The 21,835-nt window shown below is 40.5% G+C and overlaps 1 protein-coding gene across 14 annotated transcripts in view; it reads right to left on the minus strand.

Annotated features, from left to right (window-relative positions):
• Positions 1-219: 219 nt before the first annotated feature.
• BCOR (BCL6 corepressor) overlaps positions 220-21,835 on the minus strand; it is a 78,855-nt gene continuing 57,239 nt past the window's right edge. For 8 of the 14 annotated variants that reach the window (XM_073358417.1, XM_073358444.1, XM_073358483.1 and 5 more), the window contains 6 exons: positions 21,142-21,411; positions 14,004-14,170; positions 5,097-5,242; positions 3,449-3,526; positions 3,084-3,234; positions 221-1,740 (listed from right to left, as the gene is read on the minus strand). In XM_073358417.1, coding sequence (XP_073214518.1) covers positions 1,446-1,740; positions 3,084-3,234; positions 3,449-3,526; positions 5,097-5,242; positions 14,004-14,170; positions 21,142-21,411 — 1,107 coding nt within the window. In that variant the 3' untranslated portion in view covers positions 221-1,445. Of the gene's footprint in view, positions 1,741-3,079; positions 3,235-3,448; positions 3,527-5,096; positions 5,243-14,003; positions 14,171-21,141; positions 21,412-21,835 lie in introns of those variants that run through there. The other 6 variants (XM_073358427.1, XM_073358455.1, XM_073358464.1 and 3 more) reach the window with 4 other exon arrangements.

The raw sequence follows: 21,835 nt of genomic DNA on the forward strand, positions 1-21,835 counted from the left end.
GAACACTGAATCAAAAGACCTAGACAATTAGGAAAGTTAGATCCACATTTGGAGGCCAAAACCCCCGGATCTGGAAGGATTTGGTTTCAGGATATTTTGGTAAGGCACTTTATAAAGGTATGAAGTTTAAAACCAGGAATTTGGTTCAAGGCTGTCTCTTATGTAACAGGAGAGCACACACGAAGTGCCCACAGTGTGCCCACATACTCGATGCCTCTATACAGAAATTATCTAACAGAACATCTACCCTCTCTCTTGTTTTTTTCCCATTAGGAACCACTGAGAAAAAAAATTCAAATCAGTCCAACTTTAAAGATGACAAGTTGGAAAAACATAGTAAATGGATTCACCGTTCTTTAACGAAAAGGTACTCCAGAAAGTCTTGTGACTACTGTTTTTTTAAACGTCTGTCCCTGTAAAAGGCTCATGAGATATTTTTCTTTTGACCTTGACCATAGAAGGCTAATATAGATTCATCATCATATTTTATAAATGGCTCCCCAGCACCTGAGCCATTCCTGCTTGGCTCCAGTAAATGATATCAGATCCTCCTTTTACAAACTTTAAGAAGCTAGTTTGTTTTATAATCATGCACAGAATAAAACTCATTTCAACATCTTCATTTTCTCAACAGTTTTATTGCCTTTAAGAAAATTTTTGTAAAATATAAATACAAAGGCAGGAGAATTTACTTACAAAGTTAAAACACAGATTTCAAACGTAAACACACAATTCAGAAAATTTTAGTTTATGTACAGTTTCAAGCAACTTCAACATATGTTAGTTTTTCAATATTTTACAAGATACAGAAAAAATAGTTCAAAGTCTTCTTTAAATAAAGAGCATAAAATGTTTAAACATATATAAACAATCCGGTTTGATGTGTGAAAACTAAATTTCACAGCTTTTAAATTAGGATATAAAAGTTCATACAATTAGTTGGTGTATATGGATATGGTTTTAATTTATATTACAAGCTATTGAATTATATTCAATAGTGCTTACCTGGCCGAAGCAGGTAATTCTGTAAACAAAAATAATATCATGAAGTGCCTTACCAAATTCTATCTCCCAAACAAGCCACATGACTTTGATCACATCACCTATAAAAGTATGTTCTGTGTAATCAGTGCTTTGTATGAAACAAAGTCAATGTGTGGGTGTGTTATATTTTTTAAATGTGTTCCAAGTAAAAACAAAAAGTATCCCAAAGCCTGTGTGCATTTAAAGAAACATTATATAACAATTTTGTAAAAACTGATTAAAGTTCTTAAAAAAAAAAAAAAGTCCCAAAGTCCATCAAAATGGAATTCAAATCTCTTATATAAAGGAAAGATATTTTAATATTTAATAGTGTCCTTTCTTTACAGAAACAATTGCATTTTTAACACATATACATAAAGAATTAACTTTATATGGTACTATACATTAAATAGCCTGGTGGCTCACCAATGGATATCAGAGAGATCATCATCATCTGGATGCAACCACTCAAGTGAAGATCCAAGTAAAGTCTGAAGTTCACTTGTAAACTCTACTAAGTCCAAGAGTTCCTTGCTTTCTGGATTGAAAGCTTCAAGGTCCTTAGCACAAGAGAACAACTGACTCAAAGACGTCTGTTTGTAAAACTCTGCCTCGGTGATCGTGACAACTTCTACATTAGGGAAGTTGCAACGGAATATGCGGGATGACATTTTCAGCCTCTTTACTATGTCCGACAGCAATAGCCAGTTTCGTGGTCTGCAGAACAAAAAAAAAGGGCTTAAATAATTGACATGAAGTTATAATCCTCCTGCTTATGTAAGCAGTAGCTTTACATCGTATGTCAAATCCTGCTCACCATACTCCTGCAAACACTTTTACTTGCATCAGTGAGACTAGCTGTGGGATTAGAATTTAGCAGTGTCCAGCTGCATGTAGATAGACATGCACAAAAGCCGTGGATGACATTAGTATTCATGTGACAGGCTAGTCATATGATATATCAACACAGGCCTTGACCCCGTAAATTGTGGTTCATAATTTTACACAGGTGAACAGTCACACTGACCACTACTCACATGTGTAAATGTTTACACAATGAAGCCTTGCCTTTTATTTAGCAATCAAGAGTTAGCTTACAGTTAAATAATCAGTATCTTGGGCAGCTATGAATTCTAAAAAAGCAATTAATGGGAAAAAACAATGGATTTTTCAGATTAATATTAAATACTAAATATTAAATTCAATTTTTATATTTGTCAAATTTTGATTAATGAGCATTATTTAACCACAGTCAAAAAAAGCTAGTCCGACATGGCTTATAAACTCTTCAGAAATAATAGGTTGTGAAGAAACACTGTAGTTTTAAGTTCTGCAACTGTTGCAAACTATGAACAGTTGTTTACTGAGCTGATTCACATTTAGGAGATACTACACAACTAACACAGTCCAGGTTTCTGCTTGTGATTAACAGTGTTCCTATATCTGTATACAACCAATATGCTATAAGCCATTTCTCGATGTGTTTGATCCAATGCATTATTCATGGGTCAAATCCAGCTTTGCACTGGAGCATTAAAACTGTAGTAACGCTGCCATGTTGTCACTCATGAAGTGTCTATTAAGTGATAAAGAGATGCAAATTCACAAGGAAAAATTTCAAGATAAAATGTTAAATTACTTAATATTAATCTGCCAGAAGCAAATGTGTTATTTTGGGACCATCAAGATCCTTTTTTGGGTGGTGGGAGGACGTTTGATATATCTTGGGTTAAAACAGTAATTCACTCTTTTCTGGGATGTAAAACCAGCTATCTATGCTAACAGCATTTTGTAAAGCACTTTATACTATGGCAAATACAGTCAGCACAAGCAGAATGTTTAGACTGCAATTTCTTTGCGTACCCTTACGCTTTTGGAACTCCACCCTAGAACTGACATATCAGCTTTCTTCCCTACCACCTCACACAGTGGCACATGGCATGAATAACTGTACAGAAATACAATGTAGAGTTTAAATAGTGCCTGAATGCTGCTTTTAGAATAGCACAGACTCCTGCTACCCCAAACAGATTATTTCATAAATCGGTATCAGTTCTTACCCCTGAGAGAGAGACACTTGGATATTGTAACATGGCAAGAGAGGCCCATCTGAAAATTCAAATTCAAACACATCGCTAAAGCCATCTTCATCCTCATCACTTGGGCCAGGGGGATTTGCCAGGATGTCAAAACCAGATTCATCTTTTGGATCTAGTTTAAAAAAAAAAAAAAAAAGGCGGGTCCAATCAGCATTAGGTGTATATTGCAAGTCTTGCTTTATCATCCTGTAACTGACGCAGTAAATAAAACTAGACACTTCCCTTCAAAACTTCCTCTGGCATATAGCAAAAGAAACTCCCCCACATGCTAGATAATGTTTTGAAACTTCTTCACATACAAAAAATAAAGGATAACATTTGCTCACCACACACAGAGCTGCCACAGAAATCCCAGTACAAACCAGGGTCATCCACACTTCGACCTTGCAGGTCAGTTAAATACTCTAGAGAGGGAAACAACAACAAAAACAAACTAATCAGAATGGAAAGCTGTATGATACACTGCCCGCTAAGCTTGCCAGAGTCACAATATGCATTCATACCTCCCATCTAAAATCCACAACATATTCTTGATGCACATACTATGAAGAATACCATTCTTGTGACTATTCCTGGAATACACTTTTCTCATCTCCCCCCAAGCCCTAGGGGTCCCTTCCACCCCCCTCAAAATCCTCAACAAAACCCAACTCTTTGCAGAGACAAATTTTGACCCATGAATTCCTGAGCTTTACACTGCAGCACCTTAATTTTCTGAGAGATGCAATCTTGAGCCCTTGAAAAAAAATCAAATTTTTCCATTCTCCACAATTTTCAAAGATAAGGAATTTGGGAGGTAAGTAGCAGACATGAGAAGGGAAAAGGTTTTCACACTACGGGCTGGTCTTCACTGGGGATCCAGGCTGCTGAGATCGATGCAGAGGCGGTTGATTTAGCAAGTCTAGTGAAGACCCCCCTAAATCGATGGCAGAGCACTCCCTGGTCAACTCCAGTACTCCAGCTCTCCGAGAAGAGTAAGGTAAGTCTATGGGAGAGCATCTCCCATCGACGCAGTGCAATGAAAACACCAGGGTAAGACGACCTAGGCTATGTCGACTCCAGCTATGTTATTCACATAGCTGGAGTAGCGTAACTTAGATCGACTTACCCCAGTAGAGAACACAAGTCCTAAGGTTACATAACTGTGAGGCAGTATTTAGTTTGTGAATAGCCTTAAATTTTCGGGCATTTACCAATGAATAAGATGGAAGTACATTAGGATTAATTTGGGAACGCCAACCCATTGGACTCCAATACAGACCTAAAGCAACTAACGATTCCACAAACAGTACCATTTTGTATTTATACACAAGTATTTAAACTCGTTTGTTACAAACAATAAAAGAATAGGATATTTTTCAGTTGTGAGCCAATGAAATGACAAAAGGATTTTCAATTGTGTTTACCTTAACAGGGAAAGTGAAGGTATTAAAATAATTCCACACCCACCCACTCCATTTACATATTCAACTCCTTCATATCATAGTTTTTTTAAAAATAAAATGGTAGGTTGAACTTTTATAAAGGTGAAAACTAAGGGGAGGAATAAAAAAAATTCTCTAAAACTTGACACTAAAAGGTAAAAAATCTGTATCACCTGAATAGCTGTAACGAATTATACTTAACATATTGCTATAACATTTGGTAATTTTATTTTAGTTTCAAGTAAAATTTTATGTACCAATAGAAACTACACTGATCAATGTCCAATTAGCTGGTCTCCAAACCATAAAATCTGATGGCAGCATATCACACATCCCACATAGCATATAAGACGATAGTATCCATAGACATGCTTCTAATTTCTACCACTCAGTGTTTTCTTGGCAGGCAAAATATAAAGTCTGTTAAGTGTGTTCTAGTAATTGTTATTTACATTGAACAATAAAACTTTGGTTGTTTGGCGCCTAGGAGGCAGAGACAGGAAATGTCACATTACATTCACAATAGCAGACAGAGTATAGAGTTACTCACCGGTTAGAAACGTTTCCATCAGTTCACTATGTGTCATTTTCACAATAGTTCTACCTGAGTAGGTAGCAAGCGTTGGATCAGCGCCATAAGAAAGTAACAAGCGGACAATTTCTAAGTGATCGTTTTCTACTGCATCATGGATCGGCCTAGGAAAAGATGTCTTAGTGTTAAAATTTTAGAAACAGTGGGCCAAGTTTACCCCCTTTCCCCAGTGTAAATAAGGAGTGACTCCACTGACTTCAGATTATATATGGTACACACACACACTTTATATATACACACAAGACAAATTAAAAAATCAACACAGAACTATCAAGAGATCTACCAGTCACTACCTTGCACCGTTTGCTTGTGCATCATCATTTCATCTTTCCCCACTGTTTCTTTTCAGAGCAAAAGCAATTTGGAAAAAGGCACTTTTGCTATATGCCTGTACATTGCCTAGCACCTCTCAGTTGTTACTGTAATAATTACACTGATATAATGAAGTGCAGAATTTGAACAAATTTGTATCACCACAATATACTTCACTATAGGCAAAGCACAACAACATTCCAAATTTCAGCCAATTTAACTTAATTGGATGTGCTGGGGAGGACACACATCTACCCAGAGGATAGCTGAAAGTCAAAGTTACCCAAGTTTCAGAGTAACAGCCGTGTTAGTCTGTATTCGCAAAAAGAAAAGGAGTACTTGTGGCACCTTAGAGACTAACCAATTTATTTGAGCATAAGCTTTTGTGAGCTACAGCTCACTTCATCGGATGCATACTGTGGAAACTGCAGAAGACATTATATACACAAAGACCATGAAACAATACCTCCTCCCACCCCACTCTCCTGCTGGTAATAGCTTATCTAAAGTGATCACTCTCCTTACAATGTGTATGATAATCAAGTTGGGCCATTTCCAGCACAAATCCAGGTTCTCTCAACACCCCCCCCCAAAACACACACTTTAGATAAGCTATTACCAGCAGGAGAGTGGGGTGGGAGGAGGTATTGTTTCATGGTCTCTGTGTATATAATGTCTTCTGCAGTTTCCACAGTATGCACCCGATGAAGTGAGCTGTAGCTCACGAAAGCTTATGCTCAAATAAACTGGTTAGTCTCTAAGGTGCCACAAGTACTCCTTTTCTTTTAAAGTTACCCAAAGGTTCTAACTTAAGTACATAGGAGCCATCTGTGAAAACCTGCCATGAATTAAAATGTCACAGTATATTTATTTAAGTGGTAGTTTATATATATTCACAGCATGATTAATAAATTCCACTTGCAGAATACTATTAATCTAAAAATCAAAAATGCTGCATTAAGATTAATATATAGTGTAAAGTTACATAATAAAGTTAGAAGTTTTACAGCAACAAACATTAAGAATGTGAAAAAAAACCTAAAAGTATCCTTTGAGCCTACAGAAGCAGTAAACTATTGTGCATGCCTATAATTCTAAGTTAAGACACCTCCCCCAAAATTGTAATTAATATCTGTCTTTAAAAATACAGAGTCAATGTAACTGGAGTTATTTGAAAGTCAACATACTACACCATTGATCTAATGAGCAATAGGTCTTAAAATCCCAGCTTTTAGAAGGAAGTGAGTAGAGGAGGCATGTAGATCCAGAAGAGGTGTTTACATTCAACAGACTCTAAAGCAGAGTAAATTCACTTTCTCCAAGAGGTAAGAGTCCTTTTATAGGCTTCCACTTTTAGGCTACCAAATAGGAGCATTGTTACCGCTAAACATGACACACAAGGGAACTTAAGCTTTCAAACTCAAGTATTTCCAGACACAAGAAAAAGTAAGATACTGTTTACAATTACAGGTTTCAGAGTAGCAGCCGTGTTAGTCTGTATTCGCAAAAAGAAAAGGAGTACTTGTAGCACCTTAGAGACTAACAAATTTATTTGATCATAAGCTTTCGTGAGCTACAACTCACTTCATCGGATGCATTTAGAGTGTAACTATCAAAACGGTGTGCGCTTTTTATTCAATTCTACACTATACAGTGTCTTATACTGCCCTCATCACGGTAGCATCCAAGTACCTTCCAGAAGCAAACGATGCAATGTGACCAACATCCGTCATACGTGATTCTGTCTCGGTCTCATTCCCCAAATAGAAAATCGTGTTAGTGTGGTATCTTACTTTTATAAATTTTATGAACACGATTCTGTGTGTTGATATTAGACAAGCAAGTGGAAGATGTGTACCTTGCACTTTTGTAGAAGTTGGTGAGGTTTGAGGTGGTTCTTGGTTCCTGTGGAAGCTTGTCCCCCAGTTTTTCCACAGGCCACTGAGAAAACTCTGCCTCTACTATACAAACAAATTTACCCTTTCAATGGACAGCTCAACTGTGCTGAAGGAATGGAGTTGTCACATCTGGTCCTCATCCCACAGCTTTATGAGAACTTTTAGATATCCTGGCCCCAAACCAATGAATGCCTTGAAAATGAGGATTAAGACCATGAAGTTGATATGGTATTTTAGGTCATATCATAGATTTTTAAAGCCAGAAGGGACCATTATGATCATCAACTCTGACCAGCATAACACAGGCCACAAAACATCACCCAGTAATTCCTGCTTCAAGCCCGTAGTGTAGTGAGCAGAGAACCAGTTCAATCTGCTTCTGGTGGCCCATGCAGCTGAGGCTGTTATGGACAAGAAGAAATTTTGGAGTTTCTTGCTTCTACACTCCTCTGGCACAACAGAACTCTGTACAATAAGGGCAAAGCCTGTCTGTGCTGGAGACAGAACTTTCTCAAGGGCTGGTCTGAGACAGTGGAGTGAACTCCCCCAGAAAGCAAGGATCACCACAAACCTCACCACTTTCCACTCCAAATGCAAGGCACATTTCTTTGACCTTGCCTTCTCCAACACAAAACACATAGCAACATGCATTAAAAAGAGACAACCAAATATAAAACCCTACCAAAACAGGACACTCCATTACCCATGCTTTTCCTGCTGGGGAGGACAAGAGAACAAACAACATGTGAAAGATGTGTAGCCAAGTGGCTTAATGTGCTACTGGAAGGCATTCCAATACTATGGTGATGAACATGGTGTAAGAACGTACATAGAAAGAAGAGAAGCTGAAGTCTGAGTCACTGGCCCATATGTGATTGCTGAGCTATTGTATATATTTGTATTGATAATAGCAGAAGGGACAACCTCTGAACTATGTTGAAAATGCACACAAGGTCTGGTACCTGTAGGGGACTAAAGCAGATACTTGCTGGCTAGACGGGATGAACACTGATAGCAGGTCAGAGTTAGACTGTTTGCAGACATTAAGTACAAATTTTCTATTAGTGACATTTATTGGAGCCTTAAACTTTGAATTCTTTGGCTTTCAGTGTCTTATTATGATTTTCTAACAATTATTTTTATTGATATTTATTTACAATCTTAACTATGTTTTAAAGAAGTGGTTTGTCTGAGATGTTCCTCAAAGCCTTTCTACACAAGGAACATTGTGCAGAAGTTGCACTAGTGTTACTAAATCAATGTAGTTGCCCTGAGGGGGCCTCCTCAGGGGAAGCAGTATCGGATCTGCTGTACTCTTCTATGGAGGCATGCTGCTCCTGCTCCATGGGTCAACCAGATTGTGAAGAGGTCTGTCACAGCAGGTCTGACTGAGCATAGGAGATCAGAACACCTGCTGCATTCAGTGCCACTCCTCTGGGGGCAGGCTTGGCTGAGGCTATGAGCGATGGGCTCAGAGGACCATCCCTGCTCCTCTATCTCCTCCCCCCTACTGGCCTGTGATGATTGCAGCTTGCTGTGCAGAGCAGCTGTCTAACTCACCTCCCCTCCCCTCCCCCCGCAGCAAGTGACCTGGAGGAACTGCTTCCCCTACTTTAGTGCAGCAGGAAGCCTGCACAGGAAGCAGCTGCTCTTCAGGGCCTCAGAGCCCTATCTTCTTTGCGCGCACACACCCCAGTGGCAAGCAGAACTGCCTGAGCTTCCTTACCCACCCTCCATCCCTCCCTGCCACGGAGAAGCGCCTCTTTTTTGTCTCCCTCGGCTGTCCGCAGTTGGGTGAGAGAGGGGGAGGTGAGGAGGCTGCTTTTTTAAAAAAGTAGCAGGAGTGACAAGTTAAGGTGGCTTGAGAAAAAAAATGGGATACACAAGACCATGAAGAAGGGAAGGGAACAACACAGGGAAAGGTTGAGAGAGAGACAGCAGGAGGAGGAAATGAGAAAAGGAAAGAGTACACCACTCAGAACAAGAGGAAAAATATATCTAGAGATAGGGTAGATAAAGAGGAGGAAAGATGGGAGAATAAAACAGACAGTCGTTGCACTGTAAGCATACGGGGTTAGCAAATGAAGTCCCTACCAAAACAGTGTAAAGGCACAAGCAGGTACTAATATTTATACTGATGAAGAGGAGATAAGGAGATTTCCTGTTTCAAGTGGTGTTTATTGCCCTCTCTGTAAGCTGCTAAAGTACTTCTGCCAGGGATGACGACTTTTACCTCTGGCCCATAAAGATACACCAGAATGCATGAAATAATAGTTATTTTACAAAAAGTTCCCTTGGAATCCCCATACAGGGCTTTATTCACTACCACCTCCCACAAAGTATTTATTTTATGGGAATTTCAAAAGGAATTGCTACCTATACCTACGGGTACAATTAAAGTGGTACAACCTGTGTGTAGACAGGCCCTTACAAAAGCAGGAGGTCCCTCCTTGGGAACAGGGGTGGGCTGCCAAAGCAGTAGCATCCTACACAAAAGCATGGATTCAGATTCTCTCCCATGTATCACCTCTTCTTATCTCCTCTTAAATTAGGAAAATTTGCAAGCAGAGGTTTATAATTCCATCACTGGGTGCTAGCAATACACATGCCATTCAAGTTTTGTGCTCAGTCTTTATGACGCCATCAGAATTCCCTTGCTGCAACGGTAGCCCTGTAATTTAGTAGTTTGTTATTTTATTAGGCACTGTAGTGTCTCCGTGCCAGATTTTTATTTAAATACATCCCTTTATATAAGGGGCTACCCTATAAGAGCATATGAGGTGCAACCTGCTTGGAGGGTGGCTACTCCAGTTGAAGTTCCTCTAGTAAAATTAGCTGTTACAGGAGATCATCTTGTCAAGATTAACACAGGAAAAAACATAGGAGGACACCAGTTTTGGCTTGGTCCTTAGGAAGAGGACTGACTAAATTCAGCTGCTAAAAGAACAAAAAGCTGACCGTGAAGAGTGAGTCTAATGTCCTAGTGAACTGACCACAGAATCTGTGACAAGAGAGAGAGCCTGGTAATAGAAATGTATGGTTGCAATGTGCATCAGACTTCAGCATCCCCAGCGTAAAAACTTTTAGGTTTAAAACAGCCTGCATCTCAGCTGAAGAATGTCTGCTCATCATGAAAAAATGGAAAAGTGCACATTCGTTGTTACAAATAAGAAGGAAGAGATAAGGCCCAACATGCCAATAATGGTACTTGCAAATATCAGATGGCTGTCTTACATCCGTTGTTGAAACGGAATACAGTTAAGAGCATCTTTGAGACACAACTTAAAGATCTCAATCTTTTCTACAATAATCTTTGATTAGCCAATAGTTTAGCAACAAAATAGACACGTATTCGCAAAGGCTGACACTACAGCAATAACTAAGTATTCTAGTGAACATCCACCTAGCACTGGATTTCTAAAACCACATTTGACACCCAAGATCACTGTATTCAATACCGGCTGGATTCTGTCACCTTTGTTCTCACTGAATTAAACTTTAATCCACAAGTAGTATCACTGGTTTAAATTATTACTCAGTGGGAGTATGGGTAACATGACTGTGCCCTACTCATGACACCAAAATGCAGTTGCACCCTCTAATTTCTTCTGTTACTCAGGTTTTTTTTTTTTTTTTTAGTTCAGCAATATTTCATAGGATTTGGACCCTTCAAAAAATATAAAAAGGTAAGTAATAAACAAGAACACCCAAATATTACTCAGGAAACTTTCTTCCATTCATGTACTTTGCCTTATTTTCTATCTTAAATATGCATATCTAAAAACGCCAGAGACAAGAGGAGACCGCCCAGTGACTTATCAAACCAAAGTTATTTTTTGAAGTACACATCACTACAGTACCCAGGCACTCAACATGAGGAAAATTATATGCATGACAATTATACATAGCAGACTTTACAGTGATTTCATAAAACCCTCAGATTTCAGGAAGCCACAAAGACAGCGTCATATCGTTCAGACTCCAGCAATAACCTCAGCTGTCACATCTTTTCATTGACAGAGCCAACCAACAGAGCTGACCAAAGGTAGAAGGCAATACAATTCAGATCCTAAATTTGGTTAACTGGGATCAATTTGAAAGCCAAGACAGGCAGACCAGAGAAACAGATAGTGCACGTAGATGTGTCACTGTGGGTTGGCCTTAAACTCACTTCAGCAATCTGATGGAACTCTGAGAATCATTGGTTGGCAACATCAGCGTTCCCCATCAGAGGGCAATAATGTATATTTACAAAAAGAAAAGGAGTACTTGTGGCACCTTAGAGACTAACCAATTTATTAGAGCATAAGCTTTCGTGAGCTACAGCTCACTTCATCAGAATGTATATTTAGTTCAGTAAAAAATAAAGCAGTCAACATTTTGTATTTGACTACTGTTCCTTTGATCTGATAAGTGGAGAACATACTTGGTAGCAGAAGAGATGAAAAACACAAGGTGGCTGAGAAAACCCCTCCCCCCCCTTTTTGGGGGGGGGGGGGGGGACATACAAGCTTACAGGAGAAAATACAGTTCAGGCTCCAAGGGAGAAACGGTATTTGTCTTATGACCAGCACTATCTTATACTCAGATACAAGCTTGGCTATAGAAGCCAAAACAGAGGAGGAGATGATCCTCCTTAAGGAATCCTTCACAGAAACTTGTGCTCTGTATCCTGCTGAACTTCAAGAAACAACCCAGGCAGATCTGATTTGGAATAAGCTGTCCTACTCAGAAGCCTTTGAAACAGCTAAGAGAATCTGCCACCAGGAAGCAAAGGGAACCACAGGATGATTTCTGAGGGCAACACCTATGAGTGAGCTGTTGAACAGACAAGCTGATGATAAATTGTATTTTAAGACACATTTTTTCCAAAACACGTCAAAGAAATATGACTAGCTCCTGAGTGCATACGTACTAATATTTCTTCCCTGGCATAACTGGAATAATCTCCATTTGTGAATTTGAACTTATACATACTAACAACTGTTTGGAAACTTTCTTAAGTCATTTTTCTATACGGATTATTTTGGCAAGTGAGCTAGAAGCCATTTAGGATTCTTTTTTATAGCAACCTTACTTATGCGTGACTGATTTAGGGAGTCCCAGAGATGATATCCAAACAAAAAACCCTCCACCAAACTCTTTTCTGTTTAAGATCTCTCCCCTTTGTATTTTTAAGAGGTGGGTCATGGGAAAGGAATTTTTTACTATTCAGCCCTAGATTAAATGTTTCTCCAGAAACATCTTTCCAAACTGATGGGCTGGTAATGACAGACCATCATGGACTTCTAATGGACCATCTCTAGCAGGACTCTTGGAGCTTTGTTTTTCTGAATCCTCCCACCAACTATTTCAAGCTGATATGCAAAAACTTTTAAAACAAAAAAGAGACAGTCATAGTTATGCTAATTTTATGTCCTGGGTAGAAGGTGGGATATCTGATAAAACATTCAAGTTAACTAACTGCAGGAGCACCTTCCCCCTAGGATTTTTAAAAGAAGTAGAATATAAAATAACCTGCCCCCAAGAAATCATGCTCCTTAATATATTTAAGAAAAGTTGTCACCAGATCAGAGGATGAACCATTTACAATTAAATTAGATAAAGAACTTTCTTAGCACAAAGAGATATACATTCAAAGCTTGAGAAATCATGCATGGCAACTTCCTCAACCCCCACTTACAGAAAAAGGCTCAGCATCTACTCAAAACAGGAACTAAATGCATATGGGGATTCTGAGGAAGGCAAAATATGCCAGCAGAGGAACCATCAACTCAAAACACCAAAGGAACAGATCTACTTTAAAAATTATCTTGTTTGCTGAATTAAAAGGAATTTGTTTTAGATTAAAAATAAATCAAATTAGAGTATCAAGACACACAAATATAGCTAATGCAAGAGAGGCTCTCAAATAGAGTGTTGCTGGGCACAAATTTTAATGGAGCAAAAACACAACTTTAGCAAAAATAAAGGATGTGGAACGTATAAAGAGGATCATAGCCTTCAGGTATCGTTTCCTCTGGATGTTCAATAAGAAACTCCATAAAACTCCAGAGAACCAAGTATACTATTTCCTAGAAAAATACCAGTATATCAAACACTATTAAAATTCATAGGTAAAACAAGCGGTAAATCAAACAACCCACAATACAAAAATGTGTCTCCCACAGTGGAAAAGAAAGTGACAGGAATGTGAAGATTCTCTCACATCAGTTTTGGACAACAGAAAAAAAAAATGAATTGACGGTTAGAGGCCAGATGTGCTAAAGAAACATGAAAAGGAGTACTTGTGGCACCTGTAGCTCACGAAAGCTGATGCTCAAATAAATTGGTTAGTCTCTAAGGTGCCACAAGTCCTCCTTTTCTTTTTGCGGATACAGACTAACACGGCTGCTACTCTAAAGAAACATGGTGTAACTACTTCACAGGAGTTCTAAATTTTCCAGTGTATAAACTTTAGCTAACTCCAGAATTTACAAGACCAAAGAGTGATAGATCTAGAAAGCACACCAACTTTTGGAGAAATTAATTTTCTTTAATCATTCTTTCAAAACAGCTAATACCATGTATGTGACATTTATCCCATCATGTGTTATTTCATTAATGTGCCACAAAGCACTAGTTATTTTATCTTAGTAACTATAACATTGCTAACCTGGTTCCATCCTGAGCGCTGCAGTTAACATCAGCCCCATACTCTAGGAGATGTCGCACAATGCTCAGCCAGCCTCTGGCGCAGGCCTCATGGAGGGCACAATAACCTGCATTGTCACGATGATTTACATCACAGACCTTGTTTTCCAAACAATACAGAACCACTTCCTGAAAATAGAGAAGGGGGGGAGAATAGATAGGTCATGTTATTTGTTGCTGTGGAGATGTGCATACCTTTAACATGTTTGGGTTCTCTCTCTTTGAATGGGCAGTCTCAGGTTGGAAAGAAGTGGAGGGGGGGAGGAGGAAAGAATCATGTGGTTCTCATCCCCATAGCAGTAAAATTTTAAAAGCCAAAGACCGCTGTTTTTTCACAAGCAAGGCAGCATTGTATTGCGCAGCACTAAGATCTCTATGCACACCAGTGGGATTTTCTGCATTAACTAATGGTAGAAAACACAGAGAAAGGATGTACCCATTTCACACTAAATTATGGCTTCTGTTTCCTCAGAATTTGCTTGATGTAAACTGTTAGAAAGGTTATTAATCTTATCCCCGTGTATTAAATATGTATATGAAAATGTTCCAAGCACAGCAGCCATGTATTCAATGTTAGCTTGATAAAGAAAGTTTGTAAAGACATGAAGGACAATGGTTTCCATTAGAAAACTAATCATAAGAAAATCCTAGCTCCAATGAAGTCAATGGAGCCAGAATTTCACCCATAGTGATTTTCTTCATTCAGAACTAGAGCCAGATGCTCGTTTCCAATAAATAACCTATCACTGTGGGAAGCCATGTGGATTTAACACAATTCATCTTGCAGTCAAATTTACCATGGTTGAAGGCCTAGGCCATCCTCAGCTCTGTGCTCTCATGCAACCTTGAATCAATGACTGCTCCATCAGTCAACCAAAAATTTGGGAATAGTGCAAGTTTCATTTATTTTTGTGGGAGGCACAAACAAATGATGCAGTAAGTAAAACAGCTCATGTGCTCTAAGATTAGCTGCAATCCATTAATTTTGCATTCTCTACCTTTAAAGGTCAAGCAGTGAACTATCCGCATGTTTATTTGGAAGCAATGTGGGGTAGTTTCCTTTCTCAGACAGGAAGAAATAAAATGCTGGGCTCAATGCATAATATTCTTTCAGTTTCAAAATCTACCAGAAACCCTACAATAATCTGTGCTCTTGGTATACCTGACCTGAGAATTGGTATCTAGGATACAGCATGAAGCTGTTCTTTTAGCAGGCCCTCACTAACCAAACTAAAGTGGATAGCAGTAAGCTAATGAGCTGTCTATCCCAGCCAAGGAAAGAAACCCAGTCACATGACATTGGGATCAAGTGCATCAGCCACTTACTGCTGGTGCACTGATCAATTTACCTCTATCTCAGTCGTCTGGTGTCTCACCAACCAAAAGCTTTATTGTTCCTATTAATAATTCTGAAGGCCAAAATCAAAGAACTATGGTCTTTACCTGAATTCCCCCATGCCTACCTGAAAGGGTCTGTATAATTAATTCTGGAACCTGAATTTGCTTTAAACATAAAAAATGTTGATTGAAAATTTTCAGACTAAGGGATTTTTACTTTGGTAGAAATTCATGTGTGCGTGCAGACACACATTTTAAGGGACATCATAAAAGGGACTGATTAAAAGAAAATGGTTTGTTGTAGCATTTTAGTAATTTTTCACTGCAACAGGGAAATAGTAATGTTGGTTTCAAATATAATACTGCTCAACTGTATATAGTTAAACACAATTGGCCAAATTATGCACTCAGATTTGCATTTGCTTATTCGAAGGTGGAATGTGGCACAATCCTCTTTAAAAGATGAGTAGCATGTAGCCCACTTACTGGACTAAGTATGAAGCCCTTATTGGTTGCAAACTAGCTGACTTTTAGCTAACAGCAGTTCCTATAATATTGAGCTGTAGTTTTAAAATGCAGTTACCCTTTAAAACAATTTTAAGCCTCCAAATTTAGTTTTTATTAATTTTATTTTTATTTTTGTAAAAAGGAAAGACTTTCTAGGACAAAACATTTACTGGACCAAAAGCTAATTTTGTTGGACAAGTTCATCTTAAGAGGCAACAAGAAGAAGGTTATTAACCACAAAATGTAAGCATGAAGACCATAAAACTCTACATTGTTAATTAATTATATGCCTCATTAACATTTTTTTAAAGATGATTTACTCAACTCGTAGAAATTTAACCATCACTGCTGAATGTATGAACGTGTGGCAGCACAAACATTTTGGATTCATAAGCCTCCTTCTCTTTAACCTTAGAGAAAGGTTGTGAAGCTCGCATGGGCTAATTTAGATATATTCATGTGGCCCATTTAAACCAGTGATCTGAACATCACAAGCTTAATAAATCCAAAGAACCAGCTAGCTTGCCACCAGCAAAAGCTATACCATAGCTGTTTTCACTGCCTGCAGTTTCTTTAGCTAAATAGTAATGTTAAGGAAAACACCACATATTTAAAAAGCTTTAAGTTTTAATTCTATCCTCATTATAAAATGTAACATGCCCGCCACAACTTTAACATATTTAAAATAAAGAGGGCAGATCTTCCCCCCACTCCCAGATCTTAATGGGAATCTCTCCCTTTCCACATGAAAATGGAGGTCAGTTTTCTCTGTGCAACATGTTCTCTCACCCTAGACCCACAGATGGCTATATGGATTATCCTCCACCCAATCTAGTGTGGAAACCGCTGGATAAGATAAGATAACACAGCTGAAGTCTGTATTCTCTTTTCTGCTGAGCCACTCTGCACCATGGAGGTAGCCTCTTCTCGACCTTACGGGGGGGTGGGGGTGGGGTAAACCCAGGGGAAGCGGCCGCGCAGCTCCAATGCAGCCTCGTGAAAAGGGGACTAGGGAAGAACAACAACATGTGGCTGGGAGGTGGCACAGAAGCACAAGGCTTTGGGAAGATGGTCCTAGCCTGCAGGGCATCCTGGGAATCCATGGATTGTTCAGGCCAAGCCTCCTGCATGATCCATAATGAGGCAAACCCCATCCTCGATCTCCACTGAAACAATGGGGAGAGTCCCTGAGGGGAATTTCAGTCCTCTTCTTCCAGGCTCCTCCTGCATTTATTGCCCTCCCCTCATCAGCTATCAGAGGTCTCCCTAATGCCGCTGCCTTTCCTGGCATGATGTAATCCTGAATTGACTTAGGGAGAAGACTGTTGAAAACTTTCAGGTACAAACACTAACTAAAAGCACCACGCAGAATGAAAAGGAGTATTTGAGCTCAAATCAAATACAGTACGTAAGCCTTTAGTGTGTGGCTTTCTGCTCCCTACAGGCAACAACGAACAACAACAACAAAAGAGTGTACTTAAAATTGTACTTAAGTCATTTAAATAAATATTTATTTAATGGATCTGGTACAGAATGTACTTATAATACTAATATCCTAGTTAACTAAGGGCCTGATCCAAACCGCCTTGAAGTCAATGGAAAGACTCCCATCAGTGTGCTTTGGATCAGACCCTAAAGACATATAGGGCCAAAGACTACTCCACCCTACTTGCTTACGTAGCCCTATTGGCTGCAGCCAGGCTACACATCTGCCCAGATGAGAGCCAGATTTATCACTAGATACTTTATCCCTGTTTCACGCACACTCACATACACAAACAAATACTCCAATCTAGGGTAAGTGACAGTCATAGTCATCTACACTGTACTACGCAAGAATTAGAACTGAAAATGTTCAAATATGGTCAAGGAGGTAAAGTAAGCCTTCATTTGAAGACAAGTAAGTGGACAATCTGGGTAGGGGCTTGCAGAGATTCTAGAGCTTCCAGTGCTACTCGGCCCTATTGCAAAAAGAGACCCCTTTGCTGCCAAACATAAACCACTAAACTTTCTGAAATTCCAGGCATGTTCTTTACTCTAGTCATCTACAACAGGGTCTGATGGCAGGATTATAAATCATCATTCAGAATGGGAAGGTGTTGTGGGAGAGGGGAGACAAAAGCACATTACCTGCTAAGAAAGCATAGAGGGAGAGAATAGTTTTATCAAAGGCTTGTAAAGCAGTGTCAAATACATTGCCTTCATTTAAAACATTGCATCAGTGTTGTACCCCCCTTCAGTATTATTTGGATGTGTCCACACTGCAGTAAAAAAAACCTACCACATGGCCACGGCTGGCCTGGGTCAGGTGAATGGGGCTTGTGAAGCTCAGGCTGTGGGGCTATAAAACTGGACATTTGGGTTTGGGCTGAAGCCTGGGCTCAGAGACCCTATAAGGGGAAGAGGGTCTCTGGAGCCCAGGCACTAATGTCTGCACTTCTCTTTTTAGCCCTGCAACCCAAGTCCGAGTCAGCTGACCCAGGCTCTGAGATCCGATGCCACAGGTTTATCATCGCAATGTAGACATACCATTATAAACCTGAAGAAGTCCTCCCCATTTTCAATTCATGTGGCTGTGCAGAACTGGCAAGGGAATGAGTAATGACAACTGAGAGCCTCTATCTACAAGGACACTGAAAAGGGAGTTCCAGTAATTTTTCTGGATGAAGCTAAATTCCGATTTTCCAGTGAGCCTCTCCCACTGTTTCACTGAGTACAAAGAGCAAATGAGAGTTAGATGTAACATAAGCATAATGGGGTTCTTAGACTTATGCTATGCATCATTCAACTATACGTCTACTGAAGGCTCCCTGCATGCACATATCATTTATTTCAGCAGATGCAACCCCAGAACATGGACTACAAAAGGAGGACCTGGTCCTAGGTGGAGAGAAAGCTAAAAAGGGGCCTCATTGTCTTGCTTTGCACAGAGCTCTGAAAATCACACAGCTAGTCTTGCATAGAGAGACAGATGAAGTGTCTTTTAAACATATATTTGGAGTTATTTGCTGGGGACCTACAGAATGATACACTGAGCTCTCTCAGTATACTTGGATATATGCGCTCTAGATCGGGGTGGGCAAACTACAGACCGCAGGCCAGATCCTGCCCGCCAGCCATTTTAATCTGGCCCTCGAGCTCCAGCTGGGGAGCGGGGCCTGGGGCTTGCCCCGCTCCGGCACTTCAGCCGGAGCAGGGTCGGGGGCTGCTCTGCGCAGCTCCCTGAAGCAGCAGCATGTCCCCCTTTCAGCTGCTATGCATAGGGGCAGCCAAGGGGCTCCACTCCACATGCTACCCCTGCCCCAGCGTTGCCCCCGAAGCTCCCATTGGCCGAGAACCATCTGGCCTCGCCTCCACATAGGAGCTGGAAGCAGCGGGACATGCCACTGCTTCCGGGAGCCACTTGAGAAAAGAACTACCTGGAGCCCGTTCACCTTACTATGGAAGAGAGTTTTAGGCTCTGATTCAGGGCCATCCTTACCCATACGCAAAGTATGTAGCTGTGTAGGGCACTAGGAAATTTGGTGCACCAAATTTCCTGGTGCCTTGCGCAGCTGCATGCTGCTCCAGCCCCTACTCTGACCCAGCCCCCCTCCCCTGAGCTTGGCAGCTGGGCTAGGCCAGCACTCACCGGCAGCCAGAGTACAGCGACCCGGCCTCAGCCGCACTGCCGGTGAGTGCTGGTGGGTGGTTCCTCCCTGCCCCCCAAGCCAGCCCCGCCCCACGAAGACCTGGAGCCAGCCCCCTCGCTTCCACCCCCCCACGGCAGCCTGGAGCCCCAACCCCGCAGCTGGGCTGCATAGGGCCCCAGAATTGCTAGGGACGGCTCTGCCCTGTTTCTACCCAGACGTATGCATGTTCTTAACCTTATGCACTGTGTGTAGTCCCATTGGCTTCAATGAGACGACTCAGAGCGCTCACGAGCATCACACAGCAGTATGACATGGGAACTGTGGTTCAGAGACTCAGCTACTGCAAGAGCAAGAAAGACTCTGGAGCATTAAAAAAAACCCTATGTTTAAATTTCAGGTCCCATGGGAACAGAAATAATGCAAATTATGAAGATTCCCACAGCAACTTCATAATAACATAACTTCTAGCTAAAGTAAGAAAACCCAGAACTAGAATACGTGTTTGTCTAGGCTAAACGAAAGATTTTCCAGACTCAATTCAGCCTTCCAAAGTTGGAACAGGCTTCTGCCTAAACAAAGGTTCCAAACAAGACAAAATCTTTATGGGCTAGAGCAAATCTTTCAAGCTGGACAGGCCTCTGCTGAAACCTGGCTTCCAGGCTGACTCAATCTTCAAAACTGGAGCAAGCCTCTGTCTAACCCAAGCTCCCAGGCCAAACTGCCTCTTTCAAAGCGAGGGCAAGTTTTATAGCTCCTTATCCCTGCTCTGACGAATACCATCAAGTCAGTAATCACACACTTGTGATGAACCACTTTTGTCACAGCAATACTTTGTAAGATTGAGACCCTAATAGGCTATTACAAAATGCCACTATATTTTCCCCTCCCCCAATAAATAAAACCATGTTTCTGAGACCTCAGAAATGGTGGATTCAGCAACTGATTTTTGTAGAAGCCAGGTCTGTTTGTTTAGAGACGTATAGATGCTGAGAAGCGTCCAACTCTAAAAACATTCAGAACACTTTCTGCAATATATCCAAACACACAAGTGGACATACCAAACATTACATTCTGGCTCAAACATCAAAACTGTCCGTTTTCTTTTGTAAATTACATGTCCAAGGAAAGCAAAACCACAGCTCATTAAAGCTCTCCATACACCACACGGAACATTAATTTGTGATTTTATACAGTGTCAGACAATATAGCGGTGGGGTTTCAACCCCTTATAAAACCTTCTATGTAGGAGTCCAGTTCTCAAGGCACTGCATGCCCTCCACTCCCAGCAGCTATGACAGGAGTTCAGGGTGCACAGCACCATAGGTTTAGGCCTGACTTGAACACCCTATGTCCAAGAGAGTTATCCAGTTTTGCCCCTCACTATCACTGTAAACATTCAAATTAAATGATGCTTTAATGCACAATAATAATAACAACAACCCCTCAAAGAGTAGAAATGCATAAACTACAAATCTGTTTGTAGCTACCTCATCAGTGCACCAGGATTACAAAAACTAGAATCACAAAGTGATTTTAGTCCTGTGTACAAAAAAAAGAGGTTTTTTTAAAACAAAGCAAACAGCTCCCGCATCTCAATTCAGAGTATTTAAAAGGGATTCTTGCCTCATATCCCAGACGAGCTGCCCTCTGTAGAAGAGTTTCGCCAGCATTCTTATTGACAATAAGTCTTCGTGCTTCAGGCGGCATGGGACGACTTGGGGTGGTCTCCTGAGGGGTGCTTGCAATCTGCAACTGCGAGGGCTGAGAGACAGGTAATAATGAGGAAGTCTGCTGCAGGCGATCATACAGCTTCTGCTCATATGATTTGGCTGGTGAAGAGTCACAGTCTGAAGTAGGCTCTGGTCGCTTTCTGAATCTTCTTGTTACTGTGACCTGTCAAAATCATTATTGGATTTTTCCCCCCTTTTTTTAACAATACACTGATGGGAATATATTTGGCCAGTTAAGAATTACATTTCTGTTCTCATTACAAAAATCTACTACTGTTACTAAATGTACAACTGCTCAGTCTTTATGCCCGCACTAGGCTTTATCTCAGATACACAAAGAGAACAAATTCGTAATATGCAAAGAGTAAAAAGGGGGAGGAGTTTGAATAAAATTACAGTCCACCTTCGCTAGAACATCCTTCATAATAATGACCCTTTGGCTAGAACGACCCCAATCCCTAGATCCACCTCGACCCCTGCCGCTGCGGCGAGGGCTGACAGCATAGCTGGAGGAAATGTCAGCCGCCCTCCTGCCCCGGAGGCAGGACTTTTTCACTATAAAGAACGCCTAGTTCTAATGAACAAAT

This window comes from Lepidochelys kempii, chromosome 1, assembly GCF_965140265.1.
Source record: "Lepidochelys kempii isolate rLepKem1 chromosome 1, rLepKem1.hap2, whole genome shotgun sequence".
Classification (NCBI taxonomy): Eukaryota; Metazoa; Chordata; order Testudines; family Cheloniidae; genus Lepidochelys; species Lepidochelys kempii.